At 42.4% G+C, this 25,396-nt stretch overlaps 2 protein-coding genes across 9 annotated transcripts in view; both read left to right on the plus strand.

The window, feature by feature from the left end:
• Positions 1–4,481, plus strand: part of DNAJC6 (DnaJ heat shock protein family (Hsp40) member C6) — a 140,180-nt gene extending 135,699 nt beyond the window's left edge. For all 6 annotated transcript variants that reach the window (XM_055304958.1, XM_055304957.1, XM_055304962.1 and 3 more), the window contains 2 exons: positions 729–905; positions 2,127–4,481. In XM_055304958.1, coding sequence (XP_055160933.1) covers positions 729–905; positions 2,127–2,228 — 279 coding nt within the window. In that variant the 3' untranslated portion in view covers positions 2,229–4,481. The remainder of the gene's footprint in view (positions 1–728; positions 906–2,126) is intronic.
• Positions 4,482–9,516: 5,035 nt separating this feature from the next.
• Positions 9,517–24,982, plus strand: LEPROT (leptin receptor overlapping transcript). 3 transcript variants are annotated; one of them, XM_055304966.1, is made up of 4 exons: positions 9,517–9,535; positions 15,136–15,211; positions 21,071–21,257; positions 23,134–24,982. In XM_055304966.1, exons 2-4 carry the CDS (start codon positions 15,183–15,185, stop codon positions 23,248–23,250), a joined length of 333 nt encoding a protein of 110 aa, XP_055160941.1. In that variant the 5' UTR covers positions 9,517–9,535; positions 15,136–15,182; the 3' UTR covers positions 23,251–24,982. The 3 variants fall into 3 exon arrangements, with proteins under 3 accessions (XP_055160941.1, XP_055160939.1, XP_055160940.1); XM_055304964.1 differs by lacking the exon at positions 9,517–9,535 and adding an exon at positions 10,023–10,135; XM_055304965.1 differs by lacking the exon at positions 9,517–9,535 and adding an exon at positions 10,428–10,590.
• Positions 24,983–25,396: the final 414 nt, after the last annotated feature.

The following is a 25,396-nucleotide window of genomic DNA, read 5'->3' on the forward strand; positions in this document are numbered from 1 at the left end:
TTCTGTGTTCCATCTTGATAACATTTGTTCATTAGGCAAACTCTGAAAGTTTTCTATGAAAGAAAGTAGTTTATGCTTGGTTATTTAGCTATACAGGATACTTAGTTGTTTGGGAGAGCAGCCATCATTACCTTGCCTAAACCATTCGTTTACCAACAAATACCCACAGAGCAGCTATTATGTGCTAAATGCTGGTGTGTTCTTACAAATCATTCAACTTTATCACCTCATTGGTTCAAACTATGAGCATTCATAGAACTTTTTGGATAATTCATTTTTGAGCTCTGTTTTGAACCAGGCATGTTATTTGGCTCCTGAGTTACACTGATATAAAAGAAATGGTACCTTTTCTCAGACAACTCTGCCTAATGGCAAGGAAGGACAAACACACAGGTGATGGCAGAGACCAAAGTAGACATGGGGTATGCTGCCATAGAGTTCATGGTTTAGGAGTGAGATTAACTCTGGGGTGGGGCATAGAGGAAGGAATTCAAGCTCTCAAGGGTGAACAGTATGAAATTCATGAGCAGGCTTTAAAAGGATGATGAAGGGTCAACCAGAAAGACAAGTTAGGAGTTGGAGAGGGGAAAGGATCCCAGGCAGAGGAAACGGCGTGGCTGTATGCACAGAGTCCTAAGTAGTTGATGTTGCTCTGGGTTCCAGAGTCTTGGTGGGGACCTTGGGGACTTGAAAACATTTGAATTTCCTAATTCCCTGTGCCTTTACAGATTTTGGAATGGATTGAAGGCAAAGAGAGAAATATCAGAGCACTTCTGTCCACAATGCATACTGTGCTGTGGGCTGGGGAGACCAAATGGAAACCAGTTGGCATGGCAGACCTGGTAACACCAGAACAGGTGAAAAAGGTGTACAGGAGGGCTGTGCTGGTGGTACACCCAGATAAAGTGAGTATAACTTGCCCTATCATGTTGCTTCTGCCGTCCTCATTCTATTGGTTTCTGACCATGTAGTAAAACATTATATTCTCAACTTGCTGGTTACTAGGCCATTTAAATGATAAAATAAAGTCCATGGGCTATTTAAACAAATAGTTAGCTTTATGAAGCAAGAGAAATTAAACTATATATTAAAATAATAGGATGAGAGGGCTTTACTTAAGTGTATGATTTACCACGGACTAATTTTTAGGGAACAGATTTAAATTGTGTCCTGGTTTAAAATAGTAAGGATGGGCTAAGAACTGGACAGAGGAAAATTTTTCTCTTGTAGAGATATAGCAGTATGTTTAGTCACAATTATGGGGAAAAGCTTTAGAATGTAGTTGGCAAAATTGGTGTGAATCAACAAAGTGTTCAAAACGGAACTAAACTTGTCATTATATCAATTGTGCCAGTTTATGTTTGCATTGAAGTACATACACATATACATGCTCTGCAATGTTAGAAACTACTGCATGGCACGATTGAAATCATAACACGTGGAAACCTCTTAGATAAAAGTGAGTCACCTTGCTGTCATATAGACAAACTAGGTGTTATTTATCCCTGTGCTGTTATGTGAGGCTATGGTTGAAATGCCACTTGGGAACACATGTTTGAATTTGATATATTTCATTTTCATTTCTCCATACATTTTGTGACTAGTCTGAAGAGAAGACTTAATAAGAAACAGTGTATTCCAGTGAATCAAAACAGAAAAGAAATAGGAGCCTAGAAAAACACACAAACTCTACACCTGTGTTGTGGGTCTCCAAGAACTTAATTTTTTTTAGAAATGGGAAAATAGGAGTTTAGAAATACAATCAGTTATAGATAAGCTATCATGAGCCTTTGTCAATTAGTAGATAATTCTGGAGAATGGGTGCATCTTTTGCTGCTCCTTAAGTGCTCTATATCCACTCATTCATGGATTACTATTACTGCATATGAATCCCTAAGGGGAGGGAGTATTGGGGAGGTCATAGTAATTAGGATCATATAGATTGAGCTATAAAAAGAGAAATGGCCTAATAGAAAAACATTTCAATTACTCAGAGCCCACATATTAGCTGTGAAAATTGCAATACAAATAAAATTTTGGTCCGCAGTATCTAATGGTTTTTGGGTTTGTTTGTTTTTTTTTTTTTTTTTTTTTTTTTTTTTTTTTTGCTTTTGCTTCTTCTATAGGCTACGGGGCAACCCTATGAACAATATGCAAAGATGATTTTCATGGAGCTCAATGATGCCTGGTCTGAATTTGAAAATCAAGGTCAAAAGCCCTTGTATTAATTCGTGAGCTTTTCCACCTCCACTGCAGACCTGTGCTAATGCTTAGTGTGCATCACAATTCTGAAGTTTTCACAGGTGAACCAAAAAACTCCAGTAACATGTATCCAGTACTAAACTGTTAAATTACTCGTGAATTAATTCCTCATTGATAAGGAACGTGGATGTTTGTTTCCCCAAGTCCCCATCATAAAAAGTCCAAAGCAAGGGAAGGAACTTTTAGTGAGATGACCTTGTGGAGTTACAACATTCCAGCCTGCCCTTTGGGGAGCTGACTCAGCATTTTGTGGGGAAACGGAAAACAGAGGCCACCAAAGGCATAACACCCATCTCATTGTCTGAGAACAGGATTAATGAGCAAAAGCTATGATAATTGGATTTTCATGATGGATTTTAACTAATGGCTTTTCTTTTAGATTTTATTGGAAAGATGTAATTTGAGCCATGGCTTTACATACATTCTAGGAACACAGCCACCAAGTATTTTATTTTTATGGAAATTTACAATGGTCTTTAGCATAATACTGTATATTTCTTTTGGTCAAGAGGACTAACTGGTGTAAAAGAACTTGAATTGTGGGAAGCGATTGTATTACAATGCAGCGATTGCCAACTCTTCCTAGATAAGCTAAAAGTTAGTGGAAATGCTGACTAAAGAAAACAGTGACTCTGGAGATAGAAATCTTTGCTCCTGTTCAGAAAGTTGGGCTTCTCCCTACCTTTCCCTTTAGAAAACTGTGGTTGCTTAGAGAACATGTCTTAATGACGTAACTTCAACTCTAAACCTGATTTGAAAGAAACTTACAATGTTGTCATTAGGCTTCATACTCTTCCTTTTGCTTAGTCAAGAAAATGTTCTTAGCTGGAAATGGGTTGTGAAGCAGTTTGGGACAGTCACAGTGTAAGTGTATTAGGAGTCTCTGTCCTCTAGGTTTGTGAGCGGTTGCTGTGAGAGGGTAGCAAATCCACACTCAACACGAGTAATGAGGTAGGCGCAGTTTCGGCAGGAGAGCTGGGCTCACCTTCCCACCCGAGTCCGATGGCTTGTCCAGATTTGCCTGGAGGAACCGTGTTCTCCTCCCACATGTTGAAACTGGATCCCTTGGATTATTACAGTGGGGGTTATTTTTTCAGAGTAGCCGGGGGCCCACAGGAACAGCATTCACACAGGGACATCTGTGAAAGCAAAGCAAGAAGGAAACCTTTGCAGACTTTACACTGGTTGGATTTCAGTTCAGTGTTTTGGCTGTTTCTCATCTTGAGGGGTCAGCACTTGCTGTCCTGTGACTTCAGGAAGTCTCTCTGGGGGTGCACATACACGATGTGCATAGTAAATATATGCAAAGCAGATGGCAAAAAGATTTCCATGCTAATGTTAAAAGGTTCATGCTCAATATTGTGAAAAGCTTTCAAAAGTTGTTTTTAAAAGACAATCATTTTTCTGTTTCTATTTTAATTTTCTTGTGGCAAACTGTACCAGAAAAGCAGCATGTCAAAAATACTTTGTTCTATATAGAACTTTCTTTCCTGCTTGCTCACTTTCTTGCTTTCTTTCTCTCTCCTTCCTTTTTTTGTTATGTTTGTTATTTATTTTACCCTTTACTGACAATGTGAAACTCACCAAAAATATTCTCTTTTTAAATATACAGCTGTAAACTGTTCAAGGTAACCATAACAAACTAGGTGTTATTTATTAACGTATTATGAAATAATGTTTGATCCAGTATGTGCTTGTCTTACTTAAAATTGGAATGTGAGACATGTTGCTGTGACCTGGTTTTTTTTTTTTTTTTCTCATTCACATTTGTAGATATTGTGTGAACCACAGTATATAATGATAATATTAAAAGGCTATTATGTGAATGTCACGTACATTTTGAAATGATAGAACTATATTAGCTTTGTATCATGTTTGGGTAATTCATCAATGTTCACAGTTTAAAACATCATTAAATATTATGTAATTAGCAATGAGAAAGAATCTTACCTAACTTATTAAATTTGGGATTTCCCTCATCTTTTTCCAGATACATTATAATTCTGGGCCCTATTTATCTCAAAACTCTTAACATATGCAGACCAACAGGTTTTTGCATTCCTTTTAAATATCTGGTTGTGACAAAGCTTGTTGTTGGTCAGATTCACTGTTTCATTCATGTTTATTGTAATATATTTTTTGTTTTGTAAATATGTTACACACAACAAAATGTGATTGGTCTAAAATATTTGTAATGTATATTAAAAGGCTCAAAAATATTTGTAGAAACCTAAGTTATTTTTGCACTTGTAGGAATATAATGACAAGTTTGAATTATATCTTCTGACATGATTCACTTTTAAGAAAAGTTACGGGAAAAGAATATGAAAAGCATTTAATACATTTGCAACAAATTGTAATCTGAGAGGATTTCTAGATGTATACTTTAACCACCTCCAAACCACCCTTTCCCTACACACACACACACACACACACACACACACACACACACACTTTTGTTTGATCACGCTACCTAAATACTATGTTTTAAAAGGAATCAGCATAGAAATCCTGGTCTCCTAGATAGAATATTAATGGATTTTCAAAGCTACACTTGTATGCTGAGGCAAAGGGATTCATCCTGGGAGTCTGAAACTTTGTCGTAGAATACAGATATAGCCGACCTATGAGAAATATGCGGATTAGGGTTTCTGAACCCCCACACAGTCAAAAATCCATGTATAACTTTTGACTCCCCCAAAACTTAACTCTTAAGAGTCTACTGTTGACCAGGAGCCTTACTGAGAACATAAAGTCGATTGACACACATTTTGTATATAAATGTATATAATACAGTATAATGTATAATATTTTATATTACAGAATACTGTATTCATATAATAAAATAAGCTAGAGAAAGGAAAACGACAAGGAAGAGAAAATACATTTACAGTCCTGTGTTGTATTTATTGAAAAAAATCCAAGTATAAATGGACCTGTACATTACAAATCTGAATTTTTCGAGGGTCAACTGTATTTTAGTTCTTTAAGGATAGAAGCAGCATGTTCATTTGGAAGCATATGCTGCAAATCAAAAGCATTTGAATCATCCCTCTGCTGTCTCTGTCTGGAAGAATGTTCAAGTTGGATCCTCGTGCTGCTGATGAAACCCCATTGTGAAAGGAGTGAACACAAATGTTGAATTTCAGAAACAGTTATCACAGCAACAGGACAGTTTCCCTGCTGGAAACATCTATGGGGGAATTTAGGTCAAGTAAATAGGTCTTGGTTGTTCTAAAGATAAACCATGGTGTTTCGCTTAATGGTACAGTATTGGTTTGAGACCAGAAGACTGCGTTTAAATCCTGGTTTTTCTCTTAAGGACTGTCCTATTCGACAAGTTGCTTAAACTTAAGCTTAATTTTACCACCTGTACAATAGAGAGAATTGTGGCCACCCTGCAATGGAGGCATTAGGGACTGTACAGAAACTGCTATCAAGTGAGTACTCATGACACAGGAGCTGTTGTCATTGTTACTGAGAGTCTGTAGGACGAAGTAGATCACTACAGGTCAGTATTGGGGCTGGAATTACCCCAAAACTTTGGGTTATGGGGAGTGAATAACATAAATAGAAGAAAGCTTCAAAAGAAACTTGTGCCTTGGCCCTTATTTCTGTATCCATGGAACTCCAGAGATCTGCCTGCGTAATGTGGCAGAGATTTGAACCGTAGGCTCTGTGAAGGGATGGCTGAGTGAAAAGTGGTTGTGAGTCAGGGAGAGAAACTAATGTTAACTCATTTCAGTGGGAGCATCACCCTTGGATTTAACTTAAGCCCTGACTTGAGAGCGACCTTGGTACAGACAGATGCCACTGCATCTATCTTGCATGTACGATCCTAGGTGTTATTATATACATTTGTTTTCTTATTTCATTCTCAAAAAGTTCTTAGAGGCAGGTTTTGTAAATCCTGCCTCAGGAAATGGAAGCCTGGAGATGTTTACCCAGACTTCGGGTATGAAGCTAGATCTTTCTGTAGGATACTACAGAGTAGGATGGTACTATGGATGGTGAACTTACTAATTTTTTTTAAAAGATTTTATGTATTTATTCATGAGAGACACACAGAGAGAGGCAGAGACAGGCAGAGGGAGAAGCAGGCTCCCTGCGGGGTTAGGATCCCAGGACCCCCGGATCACGATGCTCTGCCACTGAGCCACCCAGGTGCCCCTGAACTTACTAATTTTTGTTAATTCAACCAATATTTTGTGTAAACTGTATGCAAGATACCAATAGATAAGGGAAAATCAGAATGACCAAATCTGCCCTGTAACACATAAGAGGTTGCTGTTCTAAATACTACAACAGATTTATAGGGAGTAGTACAAGTGCTGATTGTCAAGTTCACCAGTTTTGTATTTTATCTCCGCTTCTCTACTCACTAGTGACTATTTGAGCCTCGGTTTTCCCATCTGTAAGATGGAGATAATACAACCCAGTTCACAGTGTGAGGCAACTGAATAAAGGAGAGAATATAAGAGTTTATCTAACATGGTTCACTGAAGTCCTAGGCAGCGTGAGGGAGGACATGGGTCTTACACATCCAACTCCAGGCTAGGTTTCAACTCCTAAGGTTTTACTTTCTTTTTGGGTAGCCCTTTTATTCTTGAGGAAACATGGAATGGGTAAGTGGGAGAACAAATTTTCAGTGCAACATCTGGCGAAGGGAAAGCAGATTTTCTCAGGAGATGGTTAAAGCCTCTGGAAAGATTCTGTCTCTACAGAGTGTTTAGTAAACTGGAGAGGACAGATGGTGTGAATTAACTGCAATTTTGTGAATTATAAGAAGTATATGTCTGATCATTTGGATGACCAAAATATATTTCTTACATATATTTGGTCTTCATCACAATTCCTGGCTCACAGCTCCCAAGAGCCTTGGAATTTCCTTAAGTGTAGAGAATGATGAAGATGTTTTTTTGTTATGTTAATGAGGTGACTTTTGAAAGCAGCTAAGGATCTGGGCTGGTTGCCAATGGAGCCAACCACGTTTTTTTTAAGAGGGTTGGTACTTTTGGTCCTACCCCTGACCCCCAGGGAGGTGGGGAGGAGCTGGAGGTTGAATCATTCCCCACTGCCTAGATTTAATTGATTGTGCCTATGTAATGAAGCCTCCATAAAAACCCCAGAAGGACAGGGCTCAGAGAGCTTCCAGTTGGTGAACACCTGGAGACATGGACGGAGAAGCTCTCCTGGAGAGGGTGGAAGCTCAGTGCCCTTTCTGCACACCTTGCCCTATCCGTTTCTTCCATCTGGCTGTTTCTGAGTTATAATCGTTTATAATAAACTAGTGATCTGGTAAGCAAAATGTTTGAGTTCTGTGAACTGCTCTAGCAAATTAAACATGAGGAGGAGGAGGTCCTGGGAACCTCTGATTTATAGCCAGTCCATCAGAAGTACATGTAACAACCTGGACTTAACAACTGGCATCTCAAGTCCAAGGTAGGTCAGAAGCAATAGGTAATGACCTGCCTTGTGACTTGGGACGGAAGGTGAGAGGTGCAGAGTCTTATAGGATTAAACCCTCAACCTGTGGAATTTGATGCAATCTCCAGGTAGAGAGTATCAGAATTGAACTGAATTGTAGGACACCCTGCTGGTGTCCAAGAATTGCTTGGTGTTGTATGGGAAGCTTCCCTACTCACCCCCCTAACCCCCCCCCCCCACACACACACTTAGAAATTAGGTCCAGGAACCGAATTTAGAGATAAATACTGTCTCTGCATTTTTCTGATTCCAGACATTGCACTTGAGCAGCATCTCATCTATTTGCTTCTTATTCCCTTCCAGTTTCTTAAAGCTAAGCCTGCTCAAATCAAGTTGCACCTCTGAAGTAATGTCACTTTCCTCCAAAATCACTTCCCTTGTGTGGGCCTTTCCTCAGGCTGACTTGGAAGGCTCCAGCAAACCTTTATATGCGGCTTTTCAGACACTTGCTGGGTGCCTAGAAATAGGGAAATGGGGAGATTTGACCCTATAGAAAATCCTCATCAATTAAGGGGGGAAAGTCTAAACTTTCTAATGAGAGCAGTTTGGCAGTATGGTAAAGGAGCCAAAAAGGACAGGCTTCCAGTGTATGGCTGATAGGCGGTTCCCCCTGAATGCTTTAACAGGTATTAGGAAGGATATGATACAGAAAAGAGGGAAAAAGACGCTCTCAACGATCTGGAGTAGATTGCAGGCTACAAAGCAGAGCACAGTGTAATTCTGGATCTTCAAGGGTCTACAGTGAGCCAAGTATTCGCAACACAATGTTTTTAACAAGTGTACCTCCATCTCTGAGGAGAAACGGAAGGCGCTAGAAAAATAAATTCACAGGTAAGCATGTATTGAGACAATAATACACTCATTGTACAGTTTTGAGAAAATAAAGTGAACGGGGATCCTGAAAGGTGGTGGTGGTGAGAATTTGTACTTCTCAGGCAGCCAGGGGAACCCCTTTGTCTTTCCGTCCCTTTGAAATATAAGAAAAAGCAATAGAAAAGGGGCAGTAGTTCTCAGCTACAATGAGGCATAAGTGACCTGTAATCCAACCTCCAAAAAGCTGGCAAGTCCTATCTTTTCTGAGCCTCTTTAAGGCTCAGGTAAATAAAGGTAAAATAAAGCACTTGGATCAAATGGCTCTTAAGGTCTCTTTCAGATTGGCCCCACTAAGATAATACTCTAAAAAAAAAAAAAAAAGACAATACTCTATTCCTGTGAGGAAAGGTAAGTACCAAATGGCCCCCTGACGTTTGAATTGGCTTTGGTTACCTGCAGACTTTGAGGCCCTAAGGTGTAAGACTAATACATATTTAGGGTTCCTGAAAGCTTACCGCAAAGCTGGGGCTCGGTGGCGCTGGACCCGTACAGGGTTGGCTGCGCTGGAGTGTCGTGGCCTGCGCACCCAGGGGACAGGGAGGAGCAGAGGCCCCAACCGACGGATTGAAGGATTGAGCGTGGGGCAGGTTTGGGGATTAAGCGTAGGGCTCAGGATCTAGAAGGAGGGGCCTCTGGGGGCAAGGTCGGTTCACACGCTGAGAGTGGGTGGGTGCCCAGGCCAAGCCCCCACCGGGATCACAGGGTGGGGCGGAGCCCTGCAAGCTGGAGGCGGTGTATGGACGAGCTGGGCGGGGCTTTGCGTGGCCCGGGCGGGGCTCTGCGTGGTGGGAGTGAGCTTGGGACCCGCAGGGATCCCGCTCTGAGCCGAGGAGGAGAGGCGGCCGGGGACCAGCAGGGCGGGGCTCTGAGTGGCGAGGCGGGGATCGAGACCCCAGCGGCGGGTCTGTGCAAGGTTGGAGGGAACTCGGAACCCACGCGTCTGGCAGGGGCGGGGCTCTGCGTGGAGGGTCTTGGACTAGGAGGGGCGGGGCTCCGGGTGGCGGGGCGGGGAGGATCGGGTCTGGAGAGGGCGGGGCTCGGGAGGGCGGGGCGGGCCCGGGATCGGCGGGGGCGGAGCTCCGGGGGCGGGGCTCCGGGGGCGGGGCTCCGAGGGCGGGGCGGGGCTCTGGTTGGCAGAGCTGGGAGGATCGGGACCGGCGGGGGCGGGGGGGCCCGGGACTGACGGGGGCGGAGCTCCGGGGGGCAGGGGGGGGATCGGGACTGGAGGGGGCGGGGTTTCGGGGGGCGGGGCGGGGCTCTGGTTGACCGAGCTGGGAGGATCGGGACCGGCGGGGGCGGGGTTTCGGGGGGCGGGGCGGATTGGGGCGGGGCTCTGGTTGACCGAGCTGGGAGGATCGGGACCGGCGGGGGCGGGGCTGCGTGGAGGGGCGGGCCCGGGCCCGGCGCTGCGGTGCTGGGCCGGGTCTGGGCCGGGTCTGGGCGGCCGCCGGGCCGTGGCAGGAAGCCGGAAGCAGCCGCGGCCCCAGCTCGGGAGACATGGCGGGTGTTAAAGGTATATGGGTGGCCCCCAGCTCGCGGCTCCTGCGGTGGGGTGAGCCTCCGTCCCGGGCCAAGCCTGGAGCCGCGCCTGAGCGCGTGGGCGGGGACCGGCTTCCCCCGGCCCGCGGCGCTCCCGCGTCTCCCCTCGCCCGCGGGGTGCGGGTGGACCCGCAGGTTCTCACGCCCTAGCGCGGCTGTCGGGGGCCGTCCAGGCGGGGCCGCGAGCAGTGCCTCCCCGGGACGCCGGGCCACCCCGGAGCATCACCTCCCGGCTCCTCAGTTCCTCGGAGCGGCCCCCGCCCCCAGCCCTGCCGAGTTTCAGACCGCCTGGGTCTCTTTCCACTTCCTGACGTGTCCACCCTGACGCCTCTCCTCCTCCTTCCTGTAGCTCTGCAGTTTCCCATTTCCTCCGGAGCAGCCATTGTCTCGAGTCTCCTCGGCCTCGGCCTCGGGCTCTTAATCCTCCCGGTTCTGATCTTTTTTCCAGTTGAGCAGAGTTGACTGCAGGCGACGGAAAGGCCGCAGGAATGCTGTATTTCTCGTAGTTGTGGGGTGTAGAAGAGGTGCAAGAGGTGCAGTGTTATCGCTACTTTAGCGTTTATCTGTGGACAGACAAGGAGGAGTGTTTGTACCGTGTGTGTTTTTGACTGGGGCAGTTCAGCAAGGGGATGCCGAGAACACCAGTTCCCTGACTTGCTCGCCTTTGGAGAAAGGGGAGATGGCAGCGGCGGGAGAGTTCCTCCCCCCCTATTGGAAGGTTCCTGTTATTCTGGTGGGAAACCGTTATATCTCTAATGTTTGGTTAGAGTAGTATAACTTGTTCCTACCTTGGAATTACTGTCCTCTTTGGAATTTGTACCCAAGAATCTTCCCAGTTAATCAGCATCTGCTCTAAACATGTATAGACTGTATTTGCATGCATGTGCGTGCACTCAGAAATTTATGTATGTGAGCTGTTAGCCGCAGACACATTTTATCATTATTTATGGCTGACTTTTATATCGGTTTAGTAAATACGATTTACTTGGACATTGTGCTGCATGTGTCCAGTGTGTAGCATGTCCCTCTGAAGCCGGTGCAGAAAACAGATGACGTGTAGTATCTCAGCACTGGACTGTGCTGTTTAGGCATGCCCCCAAAAACTATCAAATAATAATAAGGTTATGTGTGAATGTGTTAGAAATCATGATGTGGTAAAAAGGAAAATAGACTATGAAATGGCAAAGGACTAAAGGAAAGGGGAACTGTTTTACAGATAGTTCCCCTTTTATTGAGGGACTACTGTATGCCTGTGGCTTGGGATAAAAAGATAAAAGCAACTTTGGGGTGACAGAACTGGAAATAATTATATTACTGTTGAAGTCTTCAAGGTGTGCTTAGATAACAAGAGCAGCAGAGAGATGGTGTTGTGGATTGAATTGAATCCCTCAAGAGATTAATGATCAAGTTCTAAGTCCCCACTACCTGTGAATGTGACCTGATTTGGGAAGAGGGTCTGGCAGATGTTATCAAGTTAAGATGATACTGCATTAGAGCGTGCCCTAATGCTATGACTGGCGTCATTATAAAAAAAGGAAATTTGCATGGGGGGCTATAGGGACAATACCATAGGGAAAGAGAGGCCAAAATTGGAATGATGCAGGTAGAAGCCAAGAAGCACCAAAGACTGCCAGTGACCACCAGGAGTTAGGAAAAAGCAAGGAAAGATCCTTGCCTTAGAGCCTTCAGAGGAAGCATGGCCCTGCCCACACCTTGATTAGTGATGTCAAGCCTCCAGAACTGTGAGAAAATAAACTTTAGTGGTTCTAAAGGGTCCACGGTATAGTACACTGTTAACAGCAGCCCCAGGAAACTAACACAAATGGAATTCCTTAACCTTGCTCCTGGGAGAAAAAGGACTGCTTTCACAAAAGAGGCGATTTTGCATTGCATCAAATCTAAAAAGATCAGTCAGGTAAAGCCTTACTGAGGATGGAGCAAGGACAGAGTTTTTTCCGAGTGGAGAGAACATGTTCCCAAAACACTGATAGGCTGTGGAAGCAGCTGTGAAGGGGTGACACCAGCTTCGTTTCATGTTCCCAAAACACTGATAGGCTGTGGAAGCAGCTGTGAAGGGGTGACACCAGCTTCGTTTATTTGAGAGATCACTGTCTGCTATGTGGATTGGAAGGGTCACGGTTGGAGGCAGGTGTGAGATGGTGAGGGCCAGCACCAGGGCAGTAGCGCAGGGTTCAAGAGAAGAGGGTGGTCATCTCAGTCCTTTAGGGATTCCCTGGATCCTGGAAAGTGCAAGATAGAGATGCCAGCAGATTCAGGGGCTGATGAATGTCTGCTTCCTGATTCATAGATAGCCATCGTCTTCTCACTGTGCCCTCACGTGGCAGAGGGCAAGGGAGCTCTGGGGTCCCATTGATGAGGGCCCTGATCCCATCCAGGAGGGCCCTGCCTTCATGACCTAATCACTCCCAGAAGCTTTACAGACTGTCACATTGCCAGTAGGGTTTAACATGAATCTGGGGAGGGGACACACTCATTCAGCCTATAGCAGTAGGTTTGAGTGACATCTGGGAGGAGTCACTTTGCCTTGCTGATTTTTCTCGAAGATTGAAGATTGAGTGTGACGATAGTGTTGGTTGTTCTTTCAAGATGGAACTTAAAGGGGAGAGAGTGTGTTTGGAAGGAGAGGATAAATGTTTCCGTTTTACAGGTTGCATTCGAGGTCCTTGTTGGCTACCCAGGCAGAGAAGCGCAGAGTGGAGTAGGATGCACAGGCCTGGTTCTTAGGACCTGTTCTGGGCTTGCGGCATCAGATGTGGCTGGGCCCTTGTGGTACCAGGGAATTTGGGGTTGAATGCAATGTGTCAGCAGAAGTGTACAGTGGAAAGAAATGAAGGTGAATTCTTGGTTAGCTCCAACTTTAAAAGATAGCGGAGGATGTGATTTCCTAAAAAATTAAAAAAGAATCAACTGGAGGTACATTTGTGACCTTTGAGAGATCAGTATCACAAAACAGAAAGAAGATACTACGGTTCCTAGCTCTGAAAGGTCTCCAGCAGGAGGGAGTGATATGGATGGTGAGGCACGGCGCAGGGACAACGCCAACTGGGGAATGACCATATGTAGTGAAACAGTGTGTGCAAAGTTACTTTTGTAAGTGTTTCTTTAGAAAGTGACATGTACCACATGGAAAAATATAAAAATTAAAATTGATGGTCCTTCCTTGCCCCCTAATGTCTGTATACTTGCAGATGTTTTTAGCAAGCACCTTAGCATCTTCCTATAAAGCAGTCTCCTCAAATCTCTTAAAGTAAAAGGAAATAATCAAAACGTTAATTAAGTTAGTGAATAATTTTGAACATTATGGATTTTTTGAGAAGAAAATTTGGCTAAATTGTGTCCTGTGCTTTGGGTTTATACCTTGAGCAAAGAACTTTGCTAAAATGAGCAGATACCTTCATCAGGCAAGATTTATGTATGGAGCACCTCCTTTTGCTAAACACTTCACATAGATTATCTCCTTTACTTCCCATAAGCTCCATGAGAAGGTGGCACTGTTATTCCCATTTCACAGGTGAGAAATCAGATTGAAAGAGGTTCAATTTCTCTCCAAGGTCACACAACCACTTGGTGGCAGTGTTAAGATTTGAACCCCTGGGGACGCCTGGGTGGCTCAGCAGTTGAGCATCTGCCTTTGGCTCAGGGCGTGATCCCCGTCCTGGATTCAAGTCCCATATCGGCTCCCTGCGAGGAGCCTGCTTCTCCCTCTGTGTCTCTGCCCCTCTCTGTGTCTCTCATGAATAAATAAAATCTTTAAAAAAAAAAAAAAAAGATTTGAACCCCTGTTGGTGACTCAGAGCTCAGAGCTTTTTTAACAGCCCTGAATCTTTGTCTCCCACTCAACAGCATTACAAGAACAAATGCATTCCTACCCCCTCGGAGATTAGTGTTGAACAGAGGCAGGGAATAAATATTTTATTCAGTGGATAGTAGTTGGGAATCATTTTCTATGAAGACATGAAAGCAGTCTTCAAATACTTGAAGTATTGAGGCAAAATGATCAAAAGGTATATATATTACAGTGAGGCAGTTTGGGATACAATTTAAAGAGAATTTCCAGCATTTGGATACTGTCAGAAGAAAACGATCTGCCTCAGGCAGTAGTGAATTCTCTCCACTGGAGTTGTGCGGACAGGCTGGCTAGTGTCTTGTGATGAATAGATGGAACTCATATATTAGGGGTTGGGGAATGCTTGAGACTGTTCTCACCTAATGGTTTTAAAGTGGTGGACATAGCTAGTCATTTGCCAGTCAAATGTGACATCAGCTAATAAGTAAATCACTATATTTGCTTAAATTGGGGATCTTTTCTTTAACTGAATGTTTTTATTGAGATACAAATCACATACCAGGGGTGCCTGGGTGGCTCAGTCGGTTAAGTGGTTAAGTGTCTGCCTTTGACTCAGGTCATGATCCCAGGGTCCTGGGTCGAATCTCTGCATCATCCAAACTCCATGCTCAGTAAGGAACCTGCTTCTCCCTCTCCCTATGCCCCTTTCCCCTGCTCGTGCGCTCACTTGCTCTCTCGTTGTCAATTAAATAAATAGAATCTTTTTTTAAAAAATCATGTACCATAAAACTAACCTTTTTATTATTTTTTTTAAGATTTTATTTATTTATTCATGAGAGACACAGGCAGAGGGAGAAGCAGGCTCCCTGTGCGGGACTTGATCTCAGGACCCCGAGATCACGACCTGAGCCAAAGGCAGACACTCAACCACTGAGCCACCCAGGGGTCCCCAAACTAGCCCTTTTAAAGTGCAAAAAATCTGTGGTTTTTAATATATTCACAAGGTTGTGCAACCGTCACTACTAGTTAATGCCAGAACATTTTATTCCCTGAAGGAGAAAAACTCCATACCCATTAGGAGGAACTCCCCATTCCTCCCCTCCTCCTCCAAGCCTCAGGCCACCATTGATCTGGGACCTTTAATTCTGGGTTTTTGTTTTTCACAGCTCTTGTGGCATTATCCTTCAGTGGGGCTATTGGGCTGACTTTCCTCATGCTGGGATGTGCCTTAGAGGATTATGGGTAAGTTATCTCAAAAACAACTATTCTCATTTTTTGTGCCTTTGTCACCATTAGTTTGGGTGTTAGCAAGTTTGTTCAGTGTAGCACTGAGCTTTCACCAATGAGTTAGTGAAGTCCAGATGCCTTCACAGGTCAGTTGGATTTGTGCAGAGAAAAGCTTTTTGTAAACTTGATGTATTCGTTTAATAAGCATCTACTGAGCACCTACTCTGGACCCACTGGGGATACAAGAATGAAGACACAGTCCTGTCCTCAAAGAGCTTATGGTTCTAGTTATACCTGAGAGGTAGGCAGGTGACGGTCCAGTCCGGAGGATGAGAGCTGCAGTGGAGTCAAGGGTACAGTACACCGAGAGCTTTGAGAAGGCAGGTTTGAGTCTCTCTGGAAGAGTCACGAAGGGCTGCAGAGAAGCAGTGCTCTTTAAGCTGAGACATGGTGCCTCTATTAGGGTTTGTGGGGCTGATTAAGGAAGGACATTCCAGGCAGTAGGAACCTTCAAAAAGATTTATTTGGCAGCTGTTGGTGGAGTGCCTACTGCATGCCAGCCACCATTATGAGAATTAAGGAATCTGAGAACCAAGGTCCTGCTCTCTTAGAGTGTGTATTTCAGCGTGGGGAGTACAGACAATAAACAAATATAAAAAAAAATTCTATCAGTGGTAGAAATGTTATGAAAGATAAAGGGCCCAGAGGTCTGGGAGAGGGTGATCAGGGCAGGCCTTTCTGAGAGGGTGACGTGTGAGCAGAAACGTAAAGAAGAAGAGGAAGCAGGACATATAATTAACTGGGGAAAGAGGACTTCGGGCAGTAGGAAGGTCATATGCTGAGGCTCACATACATGAAAGTATATGGACTGTTCAGGAAACCACTCGGGGTTCATTATGGTGGGGCATAGAGGGTAGCTGGGATGGGCAGAAGAAGGGTTGGTCAAGGATGTAGAGTTCATCCTTAGGGCACTGTATGCCTTGTAAAGGAGATGAGATTTTATACTTCAGGCAATAGGAGCTGGAGAAATAGCTTGAAAATAGGTTTAGGGATCCCTGGGTGGTGCAGCGGTTTAGCACCTGCCTTTGGCCCAGGGCACGATCCTGGAGACCCAGGATCGAATCCCACGTCGGGCTCCCGGTGCATGGAGCCTGCTTCTCCCTCTGCCTGTGTCTCTGCCTCTCTCTCTCTCTCTGTGACTATCATAAATAAATAAAAATTTAAAAAAATAAATTAATTAAAAAAAAAAGAAAATAGGTTTAGAGGGTGAAGGGGTTTAGGTTTTCAGGTCAGTCTGGCCAGAATGTTAGTGTGGTAGCAAGGTACTGAGAGTATAGTCAGGGTGAGTAGTAGGGCACTACCATCATAAATCAAGCAAAATGTAGGGCTGTGGCAAGAGCAGTAGAAAGGAAGGAAAGAAATCCTGGTGGCAGAACTAATAGGTTTTGTTAACTGACGTCAGGGTTCAGCAAGGGGAAAAGGTTCCGGGATGCTTCCAGGTGATTGGCTAGAGCAACTTACTGCACGGAAGATGATGGAACTAACTTAGACCAACTGGAGCCAGTCGTTAAGACATTGATGAGTTTAAGTCCTCATCCCAGTCCCAGCCAGCTATCACAGAAATTGTCTAAACACAAGAGGGAGCCCTGCAGTTATAAGCAATACTGATATATTTGTCCGGAGCTTTTGCAGCTGTTACGGGAGTCTAGCATTAAGGGTATAAGCTATCCTCATTTCTAGCTGGGGACCCAGAGCCCAGAGAGGTTAAAGACTTAACCCAAATCACACAGCTTTAAGTGATTCATGTTCAAATTGGACTCATGTTCTGAATCTCGACCATTTTTCTGTAACCAACTCTGAATCCAGGTGTTATAATTCTCTGTGGTCTCTATAAGGTTAAAAAGAACAACCCCTCCCCCCCCCCAAAAAAAAACCAGACAAATGAGCCATTACTACTACAACAAAGAAATTAGTTTTATGTCATAACAATGGTGATCGAGGATTATCATCTTCATTAGGAGTCAACATACTGGCACACAGGCCAAACATACCCTGATGCATGTTTTTGTAGTTAACGCTTTATAGGAACACAGCCATGCTCATTTAGATACTATCTTTGGCTACTTTTATACTACTGGGACAGAGTAGTTGAGACAGAGAACTTGTGGCTTGCAAGGTCTTAAGTATTTACTATTTGGTCTTTGCAGGAAAAGCTTGCCAATCTCTGGCCTACATGTTTTCCAAATAGTATATATCTAATATTTAAATTTTGTGTATAAGCACGGTTGCTTCTCTATTAGCGGTTCTTGTAGTTGAATATTGGTGGCTTATTGTGAATGGAAATGTAGTCTCCTAGATTTTTTGTTTTTGCTTTTTAAAGATTTTATTTATTCATGAGAGACACACAGAGAGGCAGAGACATAGGCAGAGGGAGAAGCAGGCTCCCTGTGTGGAGCTCAATGCAGGACTCGATCCCAGAACCCTGGACTCATGACCTGAGTCAAAGGCAGACCCTCAACTGCTGGGCCACCCAGATGCCCCTCCTAGATTGCTTTACAGACAACTCTCACTGTATTTTAGGAAGAATTTAGAGCTCCTGGCTGTGGGCATGTCGGTCATAGCTGGATCTATTCCAGACCTCTTCCCCTCTCTGTATCTCTGTTTCCTCAGTGGTAAAATAAAGACTTCGAAATAGAGAATCTCTAAAAGTCCCTTCACCAGGATTGGGTGATTTTTGAAACACACAACAATCCCTATAGTTTGAAATTAGGAGTTAGAATTCAGTGTTTGCATCCTGAGTCCTCTTGATGAAGGGCCTTTTCTGTACTTGCTTTTTGGTTATTACCGTTTTGCACTCCTAGATCTGTGACTGAAATAAACTTTCATCACATTATAGCTTTGCCACAACTTCTGCTTAATGGTGCTGGCTATCAGGGTGGATCTGTGTTGTGGTGATATATATTACTGTGATGTGGATATATAAAAATGAGTAGAGACTATGCTTTTTTCCTCCCTCAAGAAATGAAGCATAATAACTACCTGATAAAGATAAATATTTTTGAAGTAGTTATAGAGAAAATGTAATTGAAAAGCAGATGGCAATTTTTAATAAATGTAAAACATTAAAATTTGCATTACAGTATTGTTACGTCTTATAATAAAGGTTATCTAAAATTTTTGCTAGTAAGCATCTTTATTTTTATGACTTCCATTCGTAAAATTCATTCCGTTAATTCAGTAAGTATCAATGGAATACCTCATTCTAGGCCATGGAGATAAATGGTAATTGATTAAGACAGATTAGATTCTTGTTCTCATAACAAGGAAATATCAAATAGGGATAAGTGTTGTGTAAAAAAAGCTAAGAGAGTGATGTGCTTAAGGATAACTTGAAGTATTTAAAATAGGTGGTCAGTTGTATTTCACTTAGTGTGATAGCCTCTATGTCCATCCATGTTGTCACAAATGTAAGATCTCATTCTTTTTTATGGCTGAGTAATATTCTAATGTGTATGTATGTATATATATATATATATATATACACACTAATGTGTATGTATGTGTATACACACACACACACACACATATACACATATATTCTTTGTCCCTCCATCTTGATAGACTCGAGTTATTTCCATATTCCATATCCTGGCTATTGTAAATAATGCTGCCGTGAACATAGGTATGCATATATCTTTTTCAAATTAGTGGGGGTTTTTGTTTTCTTTAGGTAAATACCCAGTAGTGGAATTACTGGATCATACGGTAACTCTAATTTTTTTTGAGGAATGTCCATACCATTTTCCACAGTGGTTACACCAATTTGCATTCACACCAACAGTGTGCAGGGGTTCCCTTTTCTCCACATCCTTGCCAACACTTGTTGTATCGTGCCTTTTTGATAGTAGCCATTCTGACAGGTGTGAGATAATATCTCACTGTGGTTTTGGTTTGTGTTTCCCTGATGTTGAGTGTTGTTGAGCATCTTTTCATGTGTCTGTTGGCCATCTGTATTTCTTCTTTGGAAAAATATCTCTTCAGGTCCTCAGCCTTTTTTATTTCTATTTTTTTTAAGATTTTATTTATTTATTCATGCGAGACACACACAGAGAGAGAGGCAGAGACATAGGCAGAGGGAGAAGCAGGCTCCATGCAGGGAGCTCGATGTGGGACTCGATCCTGGGACTCCAGGATCATGACCTGAGCCGAAGGTAGATGTTTAACCACTAAGCCACCCAGGCGTCCCCCTCTGCCTTTTTAAAATTGGGTTATTTGGGGGGTTTCTTGGTGTTGAGTTGTAGAAGTTCCTTGTATATTTGGGATATTAATATCTTACTGGATATACTACTTGAAAATACCTTCTCCCATTCAGTAGGTTGCCTTTTCATTTTATTAATGGTTTCCTTCACTGTGCAAAAGCTTTTTATCTTACTGTAATCCCAGTAGTTTAATTTTGCTTTTGTTTCCCTTGCCTGAGGAGACATATCTAGGAAAATGTTCCTAAGGCTGATGTCAGATATTGCCTGTGTTTTCTTCTAGGAGTTTTATGGTTTCAGGTCTCCCTTTTAGGTTTGTAATCCATTTTGAGTTTATTTTTATACATGATGTAAGAAAGTGGTCCAGTTTCATTCATTTGCATGTAACTATTCAGTTACCATTTTTTGAAGAGGCCAAATTGATGGCTGGGTTGGGAGATGGAGGGATGTGCAAAATGGGTAAAGGGCAGTGAGAGATTCAGGCTTCCAGGTATGGAATGAGTAAGTCACGGGGTTGAAACACATAGCACAGGGAATGTAGTCAATGGCATCATAATTGCAATGTATTTGGACATATATGATAGCTACACTTTTGAACATAGCATTTTGTAAAGAGTTGTTGAATCACTGTGTTGTACACCTGAAAACTAATGTAATGTTATGTGTGAACTATATTTCAGTTAAAACATAAATAAATAGGGATCCCTGGGTGGCGCAGCGGTTTGGCGCCTGCCTTTGGCCCAGGGCGCGATCCTGGAGACCCGGGATCGAATCCCACATCGGGCTCCCGGTGCATGGAGCCTGCTTCTCCCTCTGCCTGTGTCTCTGCCTCTCTCTCTCTCTGTGACTATCATAAATAAATAAAAATTAAAAAAAAAACATAAATAAATAAATGAAATTGAATGGTCAGGGAAAGCCACTTTTAGAAGGAGACTTCTCAGTTTAGATTACTTAAGAAAGAGCCAGTCAATGAGAAGAGGGGGAATGGTGCATTCCAAGCAGAGGGCATGGCTAGTGCAGAGGCCTTAAGACAGGGATGAGCTCGGGAGTGTTTAAAGAATAGAAAAAAGGCTGGTATGGCTACTGACTGAGTGAATGAAGAGAAGATGGCACAAAATGAATGAAGAGAAGATGGCACAAAATAAGATGCTGACAGATCATATACGGCTTTGTAGGCCAGAGCAAAGAATCTGGGTTTTTCTAAGCCATCAAAGGGTTTCCAACATGCATACACTCAAAAGATCTCTATTGAATTAGCATGTGCAAGGCACTGTACGGTGTTCTGTAAGGAAAACAAAGATGACTAAGCTTGTCTTTAAGAAATTATAGCTCAGTAATAACAGAAAACAGTAAAGATTCTAGATTACACATCTTGTAGTTGTTTTTTGTAACACGATGTAAACTATCTACATATTAATGGACTAGTAGCTTATAATCATTACATCTTATTGGTCCCTGGTATAAATCATCTCATGTACGAATATTGACAATTAAATTAATGACTTTGACCTAGACATCAAAGATAATTCTGACTTCGAAATGCAGTGTGTCTTTAAAATGTAACCATAAATGTAACCATAACTTTTCTTTTTGGGTTTCTTCTGGGTCCACCTGACAGCGTTTACTGGCCCCTGTTTGTCCTGATATTTCACGCCATCTCTCCCATTCCCCATTTCATTGCCAAAAGAGCAACATATGACTCTGACGCAACAAGTAGTGCCTGTCGGGAGCTGGCATATTTTTTCACTACTGGAATTGTTGTTTCTGCCTTTGGATTTCCTGTTATTCTTGCCCGTGTGTCTGTGGTAAGTTTTGTTTTCTATTGTTTTGCCTCGTTGTTGCTGAGTGTTCTTCAAAGGCCTGTGTCCAGAACGTCAATTTCATTTCCATTGCTTAGGCTTGATACTCAAATCCAAGTGTGTTTTTAGTTCCTCTTTTCCATTTTAGATCTCCCCATCGGTGTCTTGGCCATGTTTTCAGAATGCTTTCTTTGTCTCTCTTATAACTTTTAGCCAGACCATGTGATTTCTTGCTTTTTCAACTTTAAGCTATTTTCTGGAATTGTGCTTAAATCCTTGCCTCCTAGAGCGATCCATGGAGACTATGGTAGTAATTCTCTTTTGGTTCCAAAGTAAACATCACATCAGATTCTTCTCCTGCAAATAGGATCATGGACACAATTTTCAACCCAATACAGTGGGCGTATTTTGAGGAACAACTACATGGGCCAATAGAAATACAATGAATAAGATGCCATCTTCACATCTAATATAAAATTTTTCTTTTTGTTTCCAAAACACATATCATGGGTATAGTTTATTCACTTCTTTGTTGTTCACTGTCTTTCATACTACTTGCTTTTATTCCCCCTAACTACATACTGTTTCAGTTTCATGAAACTCTTATTTGGGGCATTGGATATCTTACTTGTGGCATTGAATCTTTGGAACATCTGCTATTTGTAAGATACCAGGAATAAGAGCCAGATACTTTCTCTGTTCCAGAGAGCACAGAAACTAGCCTGATGGGTAAGTACACTATAAATGTATTATGTGTGATAATTGAAACATGATTACAACACCATAGGAGCACCAGGAAGAAAGACATTCCAACTGGCATTTGATGTAGGCCCCTAAGGATAAATAAGGTTTTGATTAAAGTAGGGAAGACTGTTATATGGAATGGCACTCAAGTGTGAAAATGCAGTATGTGGTATTTCAATGTGTGGAGCCAAAAGGATATGGTTGAGATGGAGGCTAGAAAGGTTGATGAAGCCCAGTTGGGCAGGCTCTTGAATGCCATGCCAGCTTGAACTCTGTCTAGATAATTTGAGAAACATTTGAAGGTTTTTGAATGCAAAATCATCATGACCTTATTCTTCTTGTGCCTTACACTAGTACTTCTTATGTTTGACTGTAAGGATTTTTGTTTTATGCATCATGTTTCATGAAGAAACTTTTTTTTAAAGATTTTATTTTTTCATGAGAGACACACAGAGAGAGTCAGAGACATAGGCAGAGGGAGAAGCAGGCTCCCCGCAGGAAGCCCAATGTAATCAATCCCAGACCCCGGGATCACACCCTGAGCCAAAGGCAGATGCCTAGCCGCTGAGCCACCCAGGCGTCCCACATGAAGAAACTTTCATTGATGTTCTCTTTTTACTGGTTAAGTTAAAACAAAAAATGCCCACTAGAGGGTACTCTCATCCCCTACTCTGCCCCTGTAGAAGGATCTGCCAAGCTGGAAAGCCGTTTTCATTTGTATGCAGATTATTATTTAAAGCTTTAAAAAGAAACAGACCAATCCATAACTCTTCAATTCCTATTCTCCTGAAAGAAGGCAATGTGTATAGAACTTTTAGTACCCAATATTATAATTGGACCCTTTATATTCTGGCTGCTTGTATTTTACTTAAGGCAATCATCATCTACTGAAAACAAGTTGAGAAATACGTCTAATGGGGAAAATGATAAGGATGATACAGACTTAATTATCTAGCATCACGAAGTAATTAGGCTAATTACTGAATAGTTCACTGTCTCCTGCCTGTTATATTATTAAGCCTTTTAGCAGTTTTATGTAATATTTCATTGCATGACTCTAATGCAGAAAATAACAGAGATTTTCAAAGAGTACAATATGAAGAAAGTAAAGATTTAATCCTTTTTTTTTGTGTTTCAGATCAAATGGGGAGCCTGTGGCCTTGTGCTGGCAGGCAATGCAGTCATTTTCCTTACAATTCAAGGTTTTTTCCTTGTATTTGGAAGAGGAGATGATTTTAGCTGGGAGCAGTGGTAGCACTTTATTCTGATAAAATGCATTTTATTTCTTAGAAGTCATACTATATGTACTTGTGTGTGCATGTGGCCTTTTACTATGAAATATCATACGCTGTTTTTTTTTTTATACCTTTATCATGTTCACTGTAAGGACTGCATGAGAAAAAGTTTTATTTCCAGCAAATAGACCTTTCCATTTCCTCAAGCTGAATTATGTTATTTGTTGGCTGTTCATAGGGTCTTGGTGCTCTCGGATACTAACATGGTCTTGTAGACAGCTGCTCACTTACGCCGTGTACCCTTTGCCGGGGGATGCGCTTGGGTAGGCAGATAACACTGGAGCAAGTGTCCATTCTGCCCAGGACTTCCAAGGCGTACTTGTGGCCCAGAGAGACAGATGTGGCTCCCTCTTTGTGTTGTAGATCCTTGGCGTGCAAAGTGTGGTCTGCACAGCACCCACCTCACCGGCCAGTAGGTACAGACTCAGAGGCCCCACCATGGACCTAGTGCATTTTGGATGAGACCCCAAGTGAATAATTATATGCACATTAAAGTTTGATAAGTGCTGTCATAGAGGAATGAGCATCACATCTAGCGTCCCTGTCTTCCCTTTGGCTCACCCACTTAACCTCTCTGGGTATGAGCTGCTCATTTGTAAAAATGGATTCACCTGCCTTTGTGTTGATGCCTAGTTCAGAGGCCCTTTGGTGTTTGTGAAATGCCCAAATCTATAATCTTGTTCCTCACATTGTGGAATTGTTCTCAGTAGGGAGGCACTGTGTTTTCATACTGTCTGAGAGGCAGCGGCTGTGTGCATAGTGCTGGGGGAGCAGAATCACCCCAGAGCCCCCCTGGGGTGCACAGAGGGAGGCCAGGCTGGAAGCAGCCCCTGCTCTAGCATGGTGGGCAAGAGAGGATAGATAATAACTGCTTAATTTCCCTTTATAATCAAACACTTCTCCCCAGCTCCTTCTCTGTGATGCTCTCCATCTCCACCCCACCAAACACACACACTCCTTGCAGTTCTGTGTTGCCCTTACTTCCTCACGGCTCTGGCTTTTCCAAGGTAGGAGGCAGAGGGCGAGCTGCTTAACTTTATCTACATGTTGATGTACTTACTGTCCTTCATGCCTTGTAGGTCTTTTTCTATGTATATATAAAACACCTTAAGCCACTTTTAAATGAACCATTGGGAATACGTGTCATGCTGGGTCCTGTAATCAATTTTTCTAGCTCAACTTCTTGTCCCAAGATCTATTGAGAAAGGGAAATATGGGAACTAGAACCACTTGGTGAGACTGTAATGACATCAAAACACTGAAATTGTGAAGTTTGGAATCTGAGGAACTGGCATATGTTTTCATATTCTGGAATGATCCGGGACCAGGAGAAGAGAACAGTGATAACTAAAAGGACAACGTGCAGTTATATTTTGTCCTTGTGCATGATTTTATGTTTTCAAAGACCTATGTACATACAGAATTATTGATTTTGTTTCTGATATTTATACTAGAAAAATTATATAGACACTTTATAATTTTAACCAGCATTTTTAATAACACTTGCACTTATTTTATTGTAATAAATTTCTCTTTTAACACAAAAGAAAGTTTAATTTCAAAAGTCTTTATTCTGATGTAGCCTTGCTTAAAAGATAAAAAGTGAGAATTTCTTGGCATTCAAAAAGGGCAGTTTGAGCAATAATCTATCCGGCCTTATATAGTAATAGCAATAAATTTTAAGATACCATGTGAATGTCTAGTTGGCTTGTAATAGTATTTCTTTTCCTAACATGGAAATAGCATTTAATTTATACTCCTCTTTTGCAAAAGTATCTTTGTTACTTATACATATTTCAGAAAACCAGGTAGCCTTAATATGTAGCCTTAAAGCATTGCCTCTGATTGTATTTCCAAAATGATATAAAGTACTTGCATAGAGAATATTTGTAACTATTCCCTAATAATAGAAGGGTTGGTTGAAGTGATATATTGTTGAATTTGCTCTTTGTCTGAAAACGAACATTTATTCTTAGTGGTTAACTGTCAACTGAGTAGTAAGTGTCAGCAGGAAGCAGTGCTGTGTATGAACGTACAAAAGTTTCCTTTTGATGACACAAGTGTTGGAATTTGTTTTTTTCCTTTATAAAAGGTTCATTTTTTTTC

The sequence above is a fragment of the Nyctereutes procyonoides genome, unplaced genomic scaffold (genome assembly GCF_905146905.1).
Source record: "Nyctereutes procyonoides isolate TBG_1078 unplaced genomic scaffold, NYPRO_anot_genome, whole genome shotgun sequence".
Taxonomy (NCBI): domain Eukaryota; kingdom Metazoa; phylum Chordata; class Mammalia; order Carnivora; family Canidae; genus Nyctereutes; species Nyctereutes procyonoides.